Genomic DNA, 15,410 nt, shown 5'->3' with positions numbered 1-15,410 from the left:
GGGGGCTGACCATGCAAAAAATCACAATCACATGGTAATTTTTTACGTTTTTTGTACACGGGTTTAGAAAAAAGTGGGGGGGGGGGGGGCTGAAGCCCCCAGCCCCCCCCCCCCCCGCGGCCCCTGTACATTATGTGCAAGCAAGTGAGAATTCGATGACACCGCCGTAATTGTTAAGCTCTTAATAATTGGAGACGTCGCTCCGTTCAAACCGAATCCTATTCCTATTTGTTTGTCCATCTATCGTTGTATCTATATGACTACACACACAAACGACCTCCCACCCTCACACATACACACACTCCCACACATATATAAACGGATAATGATAACGAATAATTAAAAAAAAAAATTTGAAAACAACTATGTCACATGGTGTGATCACAGTGTGTTCACATGGTGGACTATGTGAAAATATTATTCACACTCATATTAAATTTCAACAGTGTGGAGATATTTTCACACTTTGGACACCTCAACGGTCTGACTGTTCACACGTTGGACTATATGTGAATATGTGATTCACAGCACTGTCGACATATTCCAATTCAACAGTGTGAAGGTGATTTGACATTGTGTTCCGCACTGTGAACACACTGTGGGACACTGTGTTCTGTCCAGTAGGGATATGTGTATGGAGAGCAGGTGTGTTGAAATGCTCAAATTTAACAATGTGAAGGTGATTTTACATTGTGTTCCGCACTGTGAAAATACTGTGGACACACTGTTGGACAGCCTGTTCTGTTTAGTAGGGATGTGTGTGGAGTGAAGGTGTGTTGACATGCTCAAATTTAAATTTGTATGTGAAGGGGATTCCGGGAAGGGATTTCACATTGTGTTCCACACTGTGAACATACTGTGGCCCACACTGTTGGACAGCATGTTCTGTTCAGTAGAGATATGTGTATGGAGTAAAAGTGTGTTGACATGCTCAAATTGAACAATCTGAAGGTGATTTCACATTGTGTTCCACACTGTGAACACACTCTGGCACACAAAGTGTTTTTTTTTTCAGTAGAACATAGGGATACCTATCAATCGATCCACTGTTATTTCATGATTCATTTATGTCAAGCGAATGTTCATGTTCTTGCCAGGTGCATTGACCTCTAGCTTAATTAACAGGAAACGATCCAACATCTTTTCAAGTCGGACTCCTTCCACATTGAACTGTGTGGTACATCGAGCATGAATAGCATGCGTGTTTGGCACTGATCAGTCAATAATTCAAAAATGTCAAAACGAAGGAATCAGAAAAAAGTATTTTATTATCATTATTTTTCAGCAAAATTCAGATCTATCTAAACTAAGCGGTTAAGAGGATTTTTAACAGTAATCTATAGAATAAATTTTGGTGCTCTTATAGTGTTGATTGTTATAGGGTACGTACTCATTAAAATGTGAATAGTTATGCCCGCGAACGATAATCATTTATTTACTTGTTTTCAGATTATTAAAAAAAACATAACAATCAAACGAATATTTCTTTGTTTGCTGTAATAATTTCAGAATGTATTTTGTCATTATTGTTTTATTATTGAAGGAGAAATTCAACCTAACGTTGAGAATGCATATATGTTCGTGAAGATTCAGTGAAAGTAGAGCAGGATACGATGACGTTACATTCCCCTATTTGTTATGAGATAATAAAAATATATTTCCAATTTCTTTTCATTAGAAAATGATATTCCTGTGTAATCAATTTATCGTCAGATCCCATGGGATAGAATCTTTATTACATGGTATGATGCCATATGGGCAGCTGGGAGTGACGTCACAGGATACCTAATGTATATTGCATTATGCTACACCTTCTTTATGTTAAATTTCAATTCGTCATTTCTCTTTGTATATAGATGTATATCTTTATGATAATTAGAAATCTATGTATTGACGTATTACAAATTTTAACGACATACAGTTATGAATGTTCTTGTTTATGTTATCATTTTATATATTTTTAAAACAAAATATTCATGCCATATGAATGAAGTTTGTTAATGAATTCAATTCGTACAAAAGATTATGCTTCCCTCATTTATCTGAATTGATCAAATATAAGTTGACTCTTGAGTAGACTTTCTCTAATTAATAGGCCTGATTTTTCCTCTTACTTTTGGAGCGTCATGGTCTAGTTGTTATGACTCTCGTCTTTCAGTCAGAGGGTCGTGGGTTCGAATCCCAGGCATGGTGTGTGTGTGTGTGTGTGTGTAAGAAATTAACCAACTAAACTCAGCCCTGGAACCGGAAGGATTAATTCCTTAGATTTTAATTAGCAGCTGGAGCTACAGCCGGTGTATACAATAAAGTGCGTCATTCATTAGGCAACTAATCGGCGCCTCACAAATGCTATATTATCATCATTACTTTAACAGTTGAATCAACATTGTGTACAACAAAAAGTATGAATGGACAAAAAAGTCTATGACGACAAAAATTATGTACAAGTTGAGGCTAAAGACATACAAGACAAAAGAATAAAATATTAACAATCGCGTCAGTATGGTCATCATTGCATATATATTGTACTTTCAGTTGTGGATTTTTTCAATAATGTTTACATATGTACATAAAATATTATATTAGATAGCCAAGACAGATAGCCAAGCGCGATTGGTCAATTGCGCGTCACGTGATATGATCGAAATCCGTGTATTTTCCCAGCCGGTCCACCTTCGATGAATATATTGACCAACCGGTCCGTGAATATATTTTTCTACGCGTATGGCGCCCTCTTGTGGATTAGATGTTACCAACTACACGGAAATAAAATATGTGGGACTAAAGTGTCTGGACTGGACTCTAACTAAGATCTAGGGCTAGGCCTAAAACAAACTAGATTTGATTAGAAAAGGGCCATTCACTGCATTAAAGAAGAAGTAGAGTTATACCAGTTCCATTAATCACTGTGACTATCGTAAACAACAGGCTGCACGCATCGTTAGGCCATTTTTATCTTCATCATTAAAGGCTATCTAATATAACAGATATTGACTGATGGGATGTGTAAAAAAAACATTCTTTGGACCGCCTAAAGGATTAATATTTCCCCTCGTGATCATATTTTCCCTCAGCGCTGCGCGCTTCGGGGAAAATATAACCCCTCGGGAAAATATAAATCCGGCAGTCCAAAGAATGTTTATATTACACACCCCATTAGTCAATATCTGTATAATATTAGATAGCCAAGACAGATAGCCAAGCGCGATTGGTCCACAACCCGTCACGTGATATGATCGAAATCAATGTATTTTCCCAGCCGGTCCACCTTCGATGAATATAGACCAATTTCACAACGTGAGAGGGCAGCAGACTGGTCGCCATGCTGCGGTGGGCGAATCAACTTTTATACTACACAAGTCAATAGGGTATTTGGTACATTCGTTCGATTTTTTTTTATTTTGAACCAATTGAGCAGATTTCTTGTAAGATTCACAATGAGCATTAATCGGAGAAGTTCAGGTCGCAGCTGTGCTGTGTTCAATTGCCACAACAAGTGGAGAAAGCTTCAGGATTGGAAGCAAAGTGAATGTGAAATTCACTCGCCTTGGACTCATGAAGCCTGTTTGTGTGTGAAGCCGTACTCCCTGCATAGGTTTCCAGGCCGTGATGAAGGAATGCGTCGCCAGTGGATCTCTCTTCCCCTTCCTCTATCCTTCCTCTCAGTTTTATTCTCTTGCCTTGCCCCCTCCTTTTGGATACTTTTTGGCCTGCATAAAATGTGGTGGTGGTGTTTTTTTTTGTGGGGGGGGAGGGAGGGGGGATTTGTTTGATCATGCTTAGGTGGAAATATCAGTCCCTCTCTCTCTCTCTCTCACACACACACACACACACTATCCCTCTCTCCCTCTCACTATCCCCTTCTCTGTATTACACTATCCCTCTCTCTCCCTCTCTCACACACTCTCTCGCTAGCCCCCCCCCCCTTTTCTCACTATTCCCCTCTTCCCTCTCACTATCCCCCTCCTCTCACACATACTCTCTCCCCCTTCTCCCCTCTCTCATCCTCTCTCTTATCCTCTTCCTCTCTCACTCTATGTCTCGTTCACTCTCCCGCTACTCTAACACAATACTAGCAACAAGAAGTGAGCTCCCTGATGAAAACCAACAGCGATTCTTGGTCATCATCAACTCACTTTTACTGACAAAACTAAGGGGAAAAGGTAGCCAAAGTGCAATAATTCATCATACCTTCATCGGTCAGATATGGCCATTGTCTTACATCGTCTACCCAGGTGTCCATGCTTCATTTTATTGATTTATGATGAAGTTAATGACACAATATCAGAGTTTATCTGTAATCTTTCATTGAATTTGTACACAGAGCCAATCGCGAGCAGCGCACTTGCACACCGCAGGCGCGTTTCCGTTTTACACCCTGGCGAAGGCATTTTCCGGAAAAGTAGCCAAAAAGCGACTAGTGAAGAGTCTACGTCTACGTTTGTTTACATTATCAGCTGGGCGCGCGATCCAAAGTCGAAGTTATCCGCAGAACATGCCGTACTCGGCAGCTGAGCTTATACTTTCCAGGTTCAATACGAATGTTTGCCTTGATCATTTGCCTTGCCGATTTGCTGATGTCTGTCTTTCTCTCTATCTGTCTACATATCTATCTCTCAAATTCTATCTCTATCTATCTATGTAACTGCAGTATCTATATTTCTAATAATCTTCTCTGTCTCTCTCATTCTTTATGTAACATAATATCTATCTCAAATTCTCTATCTCTCTCTATCTATCCATCCATCTGTCTGTCTTTCTCTATTTCTCTCTCTCTACCTACCTATGTAACTACAGAATCTATCTGTTAATTTGTCGCTCTTCTCTCTCATTCTTGATCTATAGTGACATCTATCTATCTCTCTATCCATCTCTCTATCCATCTGTCTGTCTTTCTCTATTTCTCTCTATTTTTTAACTAGAGTATCTATCTATCTGTCAATTTGTTAATAATCTTCTCTGTCTCTCTCATTCATTAATTATCTATTTAATCTCTCCCTCTATCTATCCATCTGTCTGTCTTTCTCTTATTCTCTCTCTCTATTTATCTATCTATTTTTTTAACTTATCTATCTGTTAATTTGTTAATATTCTTTGTCTCTCTCCATCTTTATCTATCTAACATCTATCTATCTCTATCTATCCATCTGTCTGTCTTTCTCTATTTCTCTCTATCTATATATCTATCTATGTATCTATCTATCTGTTAATTTGTCTATTTTCTCTGTCTCTCTCATTCTTTATCTTTCTATCTATCTAACATCTGTCTCTCAAATTCTCTATCTCTCTCCTTCTCTAGCACCTGTCTGTCTTTTTTCTCTCTTTCTCTTTGTCCGTCCATATTTCTATCTATAACATCTCTCTCTCTCTCTCTCCCTCTATCCTTCTCTCTTTCTTTCTCTCTCTCCCCCTCTCCTTCTATATATCGACCTCTCTGTCTCTCACCCTCTCTCTATTTATCTATCTATCCATCCATCTCTCCCTCTTTCTCTCTCTTTCTATCTATCTATCCACCTCTCTCTCTCCCTCTCTCTATTTCTATCTATATCTGTCTATATCTATTTATCAGTCTTCTATAACTATCGGCAGCTTCTAAGTGTATCAATCCATCAAACTTCAATTTGTCTTTCCATTATAAGTATCTGTTTATTTTGATTTTGTCTGTCATTCTATTCATTTAGTTAATAATTTATTTTTAGAAAAAAAAATATAAACAACGCGACTGCAAAAGCATGTTCGGATTTCACTCCTGAATGCCGCTCTCTCTGTACATGAAGTGCCGAGGAACTCTGTGCTCTGATCAGTAACTGTGCAAATTGCATGCGGTGGTGGACCATAGGCTCGCCTGTGTCAGTGGTCGCAAGCTGCATGCAACCAGCGACGTGTGTAGACTCTTCACTAGTCGCTTTTTGGCTACTTTTCCGGAAAATGCCTTCGCCAGGGTGTAAAACGGAAACGCGCCCACCGCAGCAATGGCGTCGCCGATAGAGGGCCAAATACATAAACCGGCCGTGAAATTGGTCTATATTGACCAACCAGTCCATGAATATATTTTCTTCGTGTATGGCGCCCTCTTGTGGATTAGATGTTACCATGCATTATCGGCCTGCCTTGGGTCCTGGACCTGGACTGGGCTAGAAATTAGATATAGATCTAGGACTAGGCCTAAACAAAGTTGATTTAAATAGAAAAAGGGTCATTCACTGCGTTGGACTAACGTTACTTAGATATCTATAGATCAAGATCTAACGTTAGATCTATACCAGTTCAATCAATCACTGTGAATATCATAAACATGCTGCACGCATCGTTAGGCCTAACTTTTATTTTCATCATTAGAGGCTATCTAATATAACAGATATTGACTGATGGGATGTGTAAAAAAAACATTCTTTGGACCACCTAAAGGATTAATATTTTCCCTCGTGATCATATTTTCCCTCAGCGCTGCACGCTTCGGGAAAATATAACCCCTCGGGAAAATACAAATCCGGCGGTCCAAAGAATGTTTATATTACACACCCCATTAGTCAATATCTGTATAATATTACATAGGCTATGTAGATTCGAATCAGTGATAGGTCAATACGCCATCACGTGACCATAGCTGCGAGGATCGCATTTGTTATATTCTAGGTTTTGACGTCACTTTAGGGAATATACTGCGTTGTATTTTCAATTGCGGCGTTATATTCACTAAGGTGACGTCACTCGCTGCATACAAGTTGCGTACCAAGGTAGTTTATATGATGTACGCGCTAATGTTAACGCGTCGATTGCATGAAGAACGCGCTTGATGTATCTTCCAAAAAAAATCTATTATGACGTAGATGGATCAGAGCTGTAGCAAGAATTTCGCGTTTGAGCCAGATGATGAATGTAATTTCTGATGGCGAATCCACATATACTATATAATATAACAGATATTGCCTGGTCTATCGTTTTAACAAATAACATTTCAACTCCCCTCCGAAGCTATATTTTTCCCTCGGAATAATATTTTCCCTCAGCGCTGCTCGCTTCGGGCAAAATATATTAAATATATTACATCTATTTTCCCCATGAAAAACTGCGAACAGATTTTAAGAGCGCCCTCTCGTCATCTCGCCGTCTTGAAACAGATAAATATTAACGTAATAAATTCTACGTTTATGTGGCCTAATGTCTGCCTCATTGAGAAAGATCGCCCCCAATATTCCGCTCATTTTTACATATCACTTTCTTTGAAACTCTCATCCTCGATGGTAGTTCCAGAAAGGTGGGTACATATAGCGTATTTGATGGAGGCGGTGGCTATAGAGGAGACAACTGTCCCATTTGCAACGAGAAGTGTTGTCATTCTTACTTTATCGAAAAGTATTAGTCTCTTTAGTTGTGTTATTTTTATGTACACTGTCAATATTCCATATCGTCATGGTTGGGGTAAATGAAAAAAATAAATGCAAATAGTCAGATATTTCCATACCTCTTTCTTTTAAAGGAATTCATGGATACGCCCTATGCATGATTCATATCTGTCAACCTCAATAATCAATCTGTTTCGTAACACTTTATCCTGGTGAAGAAGCTTCATGGAGGTGATTTCACTGCTTGACAAATTCAAGCCAACAAGTTGCTGCGATTTCAGAAGCTTAGCCAAATATCCGATTAATGATCAACCTTCAAGAATGTCTAGCTAGCTTTCTTGCGTCAGTTTCTGAGAAAGCTTTTGACGTATCAGTTTCGACGTACACAGGGAATGAAAAAAAAAGACCGACTAAAACAACGTTATTTTAATTATCAACATTTATACGGTATATCCATTGGTTCCATGGGCACTGATCCTCGGCGGGGGGGTCCCTCGAATTCCGAAGTTTTTACAGCAGCCATTGGGTGAGATTCATCTCATCCCCACCCCTGTCCCTCTAGAGCAATGCCATAAAATCGGCCTACATGGTTCCGTACACGCTTTCACTGATCAGTAAAGCCACACTGCAAGTGTTTCATATATAATATATGCACCATCTCAAAGTCGGCTATGAATTGACGTTACGACATAATTCTTGTTCATCATAAGTTGGTATTTCGAGCATTTCGACGTATCCCTCGGTCCTGAGGAATCCCGTGGCGGCCTCCTGTCTGTTTTTATGGGACATTATGGCGGCTCCAACCCCGAGTGACGCAATAAGCGCGACCAGAGCAACTCCAAGGGCAGCTACCGCCAATGTCGTCGAGCTCCTAAAATGCCAGTAATTATCCTGGGCTGATTTCATGTATGGATCACCCACAGAGGGCCCATAGTGATCCGGTATGATCCGTTTGATTGGGTTAAGACGGTTAGCCGCGTCAGCCGGAGTTCCGGCCGCGTTATTTGCGGCTGACGCTGCGTCGCTTGGCTGTTGACTCTCTTCGCTTTCTGCACTGGTCGACGTGGAACTGCCAACTGACGCCCCGTTCTGTGATTGTGCACTCTGATCAGCTGTGCCTGGGTCGGCGGCGTTTTGGTTTAACGGAATTTTGAATTCTTTCACCACCATGCGTAAAGGCCGGTGTGCTGCTAGGGTTGTCCCCATTGACCCTAGATAAAGATGAAAATTTGAATTAAGTTATTGTTAGTTAAAAAAAACAAGAATACCTAGCAAATGAGAAGTTTGCACCCAATCGGATAATGAGAGTATCTGTGACGGCAAGTTTAGAATACTGCAAGGAGGGGGGGGGGGGGGGGGGGTGGAGAAGGGTACATAATCGTCAAGAGATTTCCTTATTTGATGCAGTAGAAATTTTGTTAATCTGTGAGATTGGTGAAATTAGAATAAAGAGAGGAATCAGAGTATACAAATGCCCCCCATCTGTGCTCTACTTATATTTGTAAATTTTTAATGAAAAAATAAACAAACATTATAAAAGAAAATTAATAAACATCCGCATAAACTTCGTTCTATAACTGGTTTATTGTTATGGTTCTTTATGTGTCTAGTTTTAACCAGCAATTTAAGCAACGAAAAGAAAATTATTGTAGAAATTTCTAAAACTTGTTTGTTTAGAATCTTAACATATCAGTTCATAAACAACTCAATTTTGTACAAATGTATTTTTTTTACTGTGAATGGGGATAGACTAGAAGGCTTATTAGACCTAATGATAATGGTGACATCATAATTCTTCCTACTTTTTTCGCTAAAAAAAACCTATTCTTGTATTTACAACGTATGTTTCCCCCTTCTATCCCTAAGGAAAATAATGGGGTGGAGTTGAATGGAGCTGCAATAGTGGCCTATTATACAGTGTGTATCAAAAACAATTTTACTCCTATAAAATTATACATTTGCAATATCCTGAAGACTTCCACATTCTAACATTGGTACAGATCCATATAAGCAAATGACGATATAACTGTCGAAAAATATTTCCGCCTGAGTGAGCACCACTTACTTTTGAAAAGTTAGTGAAAAATTATTTGCGAAGAACTTTGAAATAGTTATGCGAATAAAAGTAGACCTTAATCATGAAGAACACATGGAATTTAGCTAGTAAAATTGATTTGAAGATATCTTTTACCCTTTTTTCAACTTGCTTCCTTGCCCAAAAAACTTCGAAGAGTGCATTGCGCCCCACCCCATTCCCCCACACAATGAGGCGGCCATCGTGACAATATTTGCTTTACACTGAGCTGTGATTTTCATGAAATGGCCTAGGCTTGGTTTTTTTTTTGTTAATCCATATCAAGCTTGGAAAAAGTGTGGTGAAACAAGTATTAAATGAAAAATGAAATTTAAACCCACTTTAAATGATAAGAAATTTGTGAAAATGCTGGAGATGTCTGATATCAATTTTTGTTCCGCAGATTTAGTTATGTCTTCGGATCCAGCTGGCATAAAAAATGTAAAGATTGTGCTTACTAAGTGTTGAAATTTCAATTTGGTTGGCAAAATTGTTTCAAAATGCTTGAATGTATTCGTTTTATTTCAATTGAATAAAATTGCAAGGGAAATGTATGAGAAATGTTTCGCAGGGTAAGTTTGATTTCGCCCTTTCCCCCTTGACACGGGGTGACGAGCATTTCTGCGCAAACAGATTTCCGCGAGTTTTACAAAAATGGGCAGTGCTCACTCAAGGGTAGCATTCTGTAACAACATTTACTTTCATTGGATAGATGAGACCCTAACCCAAGAATAAATGTAAAAAAAATACCCACATGTTGTATATTTTTTAATTCCTGTGGCATTTTCAAAGTGTAAACTTTTTTTTATACGCACTGCAGTGCGACCCCATTGATGGTCAACTAATAGTGACGGAGCTGCCCCCCCCCATCGAATATGGAAACAACTTGAATAGATCATAGAATTCGATTGCCTAAGACTGAAAGAAAAGGAGAGAAACAAAATCAAAACTTACCGATGACGCAAACAAGCAAGAATAAATGCCGCGATGATGCATAAATCTCCATCATATTCTACATGTATATTGGTAAGTCACGGGTGATTCGGGATCAAGACGCTTGACTAATTAATGGTCAATGCACAATAATCGTGAGAAAATCCGTTAATCCAACTGCTCTCGGCGGGACGGAAAATCTATCTACAAAATCATGGTACAATATACTTGCCCGGAGATTCAGTGAGTAATTTAACAGTATTAGAATTAAGGTGGGAACGAATGGATAATTACCATATCACGAACTTTTGGACATTTTCCGAGTGACAAAAAGTAAAAGAAAACAAAACTTTCAACCTGCTTTGACCATGGTGACCTTTCAGAATACAAATGTCATTGGGACGGCTAAATCACTGCCATCTTTGACGCATCCCCTCATTTACCATTATTTCCTCTCATAATTAAGTCGTACATTTCAAAGTTGGCAAGGTATTACGTATTGTGCATTGATGATCAGTTAGCCAAGTTGTACACTTGTTGAGTACAATGGACATGCGTGTCTGCCTGTCCTTCGAGCACTTGTGACATGAGCACTAGGTCTTTAAAGTGGATTGTTAAATAATTATGTGTTATTAGAATGAAATGTCTAAACGATCATTACTTTCAAGAGCTTCGAAAGTGATAATCTTGAAAAGATCAGAGCTCGGTGTTATCTACATGTATAGCCTCTATGAATCGTGGATTTATTTGTTGATAGGCCTATCTCATCAAAAAGTACATTGGCACTTCAAACCACTTTTTTTTTGGGGGGGGGGTAGAGTAATGAGGACATAAGAAACTGGCGGTTGTGTATTAAAAACAAATAATACATTGAACAGTTTAAAAACAGGATCATTCACAAATTCCAATTACAAATCGGTCTCGATCGCTCCAACTCTCACTCTCTTTCTACACGTATCTTTCTCAACCGTTTTTATCTTAATAGATGATACGCCATAAAAAGTTCGTCCTAAAAAGTACTACATGTAACTTAAGAAAAACATGAAAAGAGAAAACCCTTACAAACTGAAAGGACGCTTTCGTTAAGTTCGCAATTAGTAAGCATACCCTGCATGGCAAAAAAGTTTGAAATCAATTGAGGATGTGATTAATCAAAGAAGCAAACCGGGAGGGGTAACTCTAAGCCCCGGCCCTCCCCTCTACCCATCCCGACACCGACATTATCTCTCTATCGACAGGTAGTTTCCCTTTAGGAGCACATTCATCAATTGTTAGACCCCTGTTGAAAAAGCCGAATCTGGATCAAAATGAACTTTCAAATGACAGACCAGTTTCTAATCTCTCTTTTCTTGCTAAACTCATTGAAAAAGCAGCTTGTTCACAACTAGTTCAACACATCGAAAGCAATAATATGTTTGATTCTGTTCAATCTGCTTACAGGTCGCATCATAGCACAGAGTCGGCACTGGTTAAAGTTAAAAACGATATCATGTTTTCCCTTGACTGTAACAGAGTTGTTTTGATCACACTTTTAGATTTATCTGCTGCTTTCGACACGATCGATCACAAAATTATTTTTTATCGTCTTTACAGCAGAATAGGTGTGAGATCTACTAACAGCTCTGTCATGGTTTGAGTCGGCGTACCTCACAGGATGTTCTTCCAGAGTAAACATTACTGGTGAACTATCTAAACCCAATATTGATTTTGGTCTTCCTCAAGGTTCGGTAGTAGGCCCCATCGGGTATTCTATATACACCCTACCAGTTGGTAACATTATTACACATCATTGTATCAGCTACCATCTTTATGCCGATGACACCCAATTGTACATTTCATTCAATCCGAAAATCCCAGGAGATTTAGTTGTTGCTATGTTTCGACTTCAGAGCTGTATTTCAGATATTAGAAACTGGATGACAGTTAACAAATTAAAGTTAAATGACTCAAAAACAGAATTCTTCATAGCAGCATCTCCTCACAGCCTACGCAATCTGCCAGATCTAAAATTAATTGGCGATCCATAAGCCCTTCAGTTACCGTTAAAAATCTTGGTGTAATTTTTGATAGAGAAATGTCAATGGTGGACCGTGTTTCACAAATATGCACTACTGTAACTTTTCATTTAAGGAATATTTCTCGAATTAGAAGATATATTACTCAATCGACCTGTAACCATGGTAACAATGCAATTCGTTCTCTAGTTCTGTCCCGTTTAGATTACTGCAATGGTCTTCTCTATAACATCCCCATTACCATGATTACTCAAGTAGATCGCATTCAAAGGTCTTCAAAATTGGGCAGCTCGAATAATCTATCAAGTAACAAGATTTCACTTCTCTAAACCACTCCTTGAATCGTTACACTGGCTTCCCATACGACATCGTATATAGTTTTTAAGTTACTTTTGTTTGTTTTAAGGCACCTTTATATCTGCGTGATTGTTTGACCCTATACACCCCTCGCAGGAATGTACGAGCCTCCAGTGACCCATTCCGTCTCACATATAAAATCACAAAGAAACTGGCTGGAGATAGGACTTTTACAGTAACCGCTTCTAAATATTGGAATCGCTTAAAATTACCTTTTACTCTTCACCATCTGTTGCTTCATTTAAAAAGTGACTTAAAACCTTTCTTTTTTCCAATCCCGATTTTTAGGATTTTAGAATTGTAAGGTTCATTTTTATAGTTGTAACAATTTCTTTTCTTGTTGTAAGCGCTTTGGGCCATTCTGGGAAAAGCGCAGTATAAAATAATAATAGTGTTGCCCCTTGATGGCGTGCGATCCCGAGAGTCTTGTTCATTCTTGATGAAATGAAGGAAAACTATAGAGAGATCGATGAGAAACTATTTCTGGACCCCCCCCCCCCCCTCCCCCTAACAATCACCATGTTCACAAAGCTCTTATAACATTGTGGGGGTGATTGAAAGCTATTCTAATAACTTTATGGTCAAAAGAAGTTGAGAAAGCAGTGTCTTGTCTCTGCGTTAATATTAGAGTTCAGCCAGTTTATTTTCCTTTTCATTTACGCTTGTGTTTATGTTGTGGTATAACTAAATGATCAATAATTCTCAGATGTCGGATGCACATGTTACCACTTAAAAGAGACATGAAGGTGTCAATTACGTAGGCCGGTGCCTTTCGAGTACATTTTTTTTCTGAAAATAATATTGCACTTTATGGACTTTTTCTACTTTTTTTAAGAATCAAGCTTACATGGCGAGTCGGGAAGCTGATTGCACGTGACGTCACAAAATTACAATTTATTAAAATCCACATCTCTCTTTTTCGCTAATCCTTCCTTGTTAATTTCTTTATTTAAAAGATTCCCGAATTAACAACAATAGCAATGATATTAATGATAATGACAATAGTAGTAAAGATAACAATAATGATGATAATAATAATAATGATAATAATAATGATAAGAATTATCATAACAATAATAGCAATAATTACAATGATAACAATCGTATAAATGCGCATAATATATATTAAGCGCTCAATTTTTGGCCTTTCAATATTTTTTTGGCAGTATTTGTGATTTAAAACATTTGTTGGCTCCCACAGTTTACATATTCGACTATTTATCTCGGATTATTGACAACTTATACCATGGTCACATTTGCTCTACGGCGGCCGTACGGCGAGTCGAAAACAGCCGTTTCAACATTTTTGTACCAACTACATATAGGTGGTTTGAATTGAAATTAATAAAACGGCTGTTGTCGACTCGCCGTACGGCCGCCGTAGATCAAATGTGACCAAGGTATTATTAATATAGGTGGATATAGACTTTATCTTGCTGGAAGAAAATATAGCAGCATCGATTTATTTTATATTCAACGACCTATAATAATGTACAATTAATGGTGATTTATACAATTCATTTTTTCACAAGAGTTTTTTTTGGGGGGTTTCATACAAAAGGGATTGAAAAGTCTTCAATTAATCTAATATTATCAATACATTTAATACGAAAGTGAAAGTACTTAGTGAAAAGAATATTAGCGCTCCTGATATCAAAGTTGTAAGCACAACAATCTAGACGATAAGAATCATCTCAGTAAAATTAAGGGGTTAGTTTTTTTCTTTTCCGCATGAGAAAGTTGCTATCATTTTCAGATACACATTCTCTTTTGCTTTGTGGTTTTCTCATTTATTTTTCCTGAATTGAATTAACGTTTTACCCATCATAATGTAATTATAATAGGCCCATCTATTTTCATAAGCATAGTACCGAAAGTAATAAAATAAAATGAAAGTTCGATTAGAGTTTAATTCAATTTGTTATAATAAAAACAGAAAAAAGGAAAATACTGCGGTTTCAATAAATTGCACATAATCGTTAGTTTTTTTTAAAATAACTTCTTCCTTTGTTAAACCACATCCAGATTTCACTTCCATATTGTTTTGTGCAGGCTTTACAAAGATCATACACTCATTGTGAAAACGTCTGTTATACTTTCAGTGCGTAATGAAATAATTTGTTAATATTTCCTCGAAATTCAAAGCGAGTTCAATTCCTTTCTATTTGCATTGAGATCATAAAGATTTCATGGGTGAAAGTTCAACTTCTTTAATATTTCAACAACCTAGCGCCAGTCACGTAAATTTGAATGTGTGTAAGGGATGCGTGTGGGTGTTTTTTTTTTTGGTGACATCATGATAGCTGAGACCCACCCATTTATTTCTCTTTCATTCTTTCTGTCTCTGTTTCTCTTAGTGGCACAAAGAGGCAAAATTAAGGGGTGTGAAGGAGGGGGGGGGGGTGAGGGGAGATGGGTTTTAAACTGTGCACTCTCTCTACGATAAGCGAGCGAGTGGAGCGCTTTTGGCAAGTAATTTGACTCAATTTATTTGTTCATGTTTTATTTACAAAATCCATAAAAACAGAGGGGGGGGGGTAATCCGATTCAGTTAAAAACCGCTTTACAAAGGAGCCCTCCACGAAAAAAAAAATGAATAGCAGTACATAAACATGTTGAATGCATAAATAACACAACATAATAAAAAATGAAAACATAAACCATAATTTAAGTGCGGCTGCACGT

The 15,410-nt window shown here is 38.0% G+C and overlaps 1 protein-coding gene across 1 annotated transcript; it reads right to left on the bottom strand.

The window, feature by feature from the left end:
* Positions 1–7,678: 7,678 nt before the first annotated feature.
* Positions 7,679–10,641, bottom strand: LOC121412622. Its single transcript, XM_041605401.1, has 2 exons — positions 10,375–10,641; positions 7,679–8,557 (listed from the first exon to the last, which is right to left on the bottom strand). The coding sequence occupies exons 1-2, from the start codon at positions 10,427–10,429 to the stop codon at positions 8,016–8,018; spliced, it is 597 nt and encodes a 198-aa protein (XP_041461335.1). The 5' UTR covers positions 10,430–10,641; the 3' UTR covers positions 7,679–8,015.
* Between the last annotated feature and the right edge of the window lie 4,769 nt (positions 10,642–15,410).

This window comes from Lytechinus variegatus, chromosome 4 (assembly GCF_018143015.1).
Source record: "Lytechinus variegatus isolate NC3 chromosome 4, Lvar_3.0, whole genome shotgun sequence".
NCBI lineage: Eukaryota > Metazoa > Echinodermata > Echinoidea > Temnopleuroida > Toxopneustidae > Lytechinus > Lytechinus variegatus.
The sequence above is the reverse complement of the archived record's forward strand: the minus strand, read 5'-3'. Positions and strand labels throughout refer to the sequence as shown.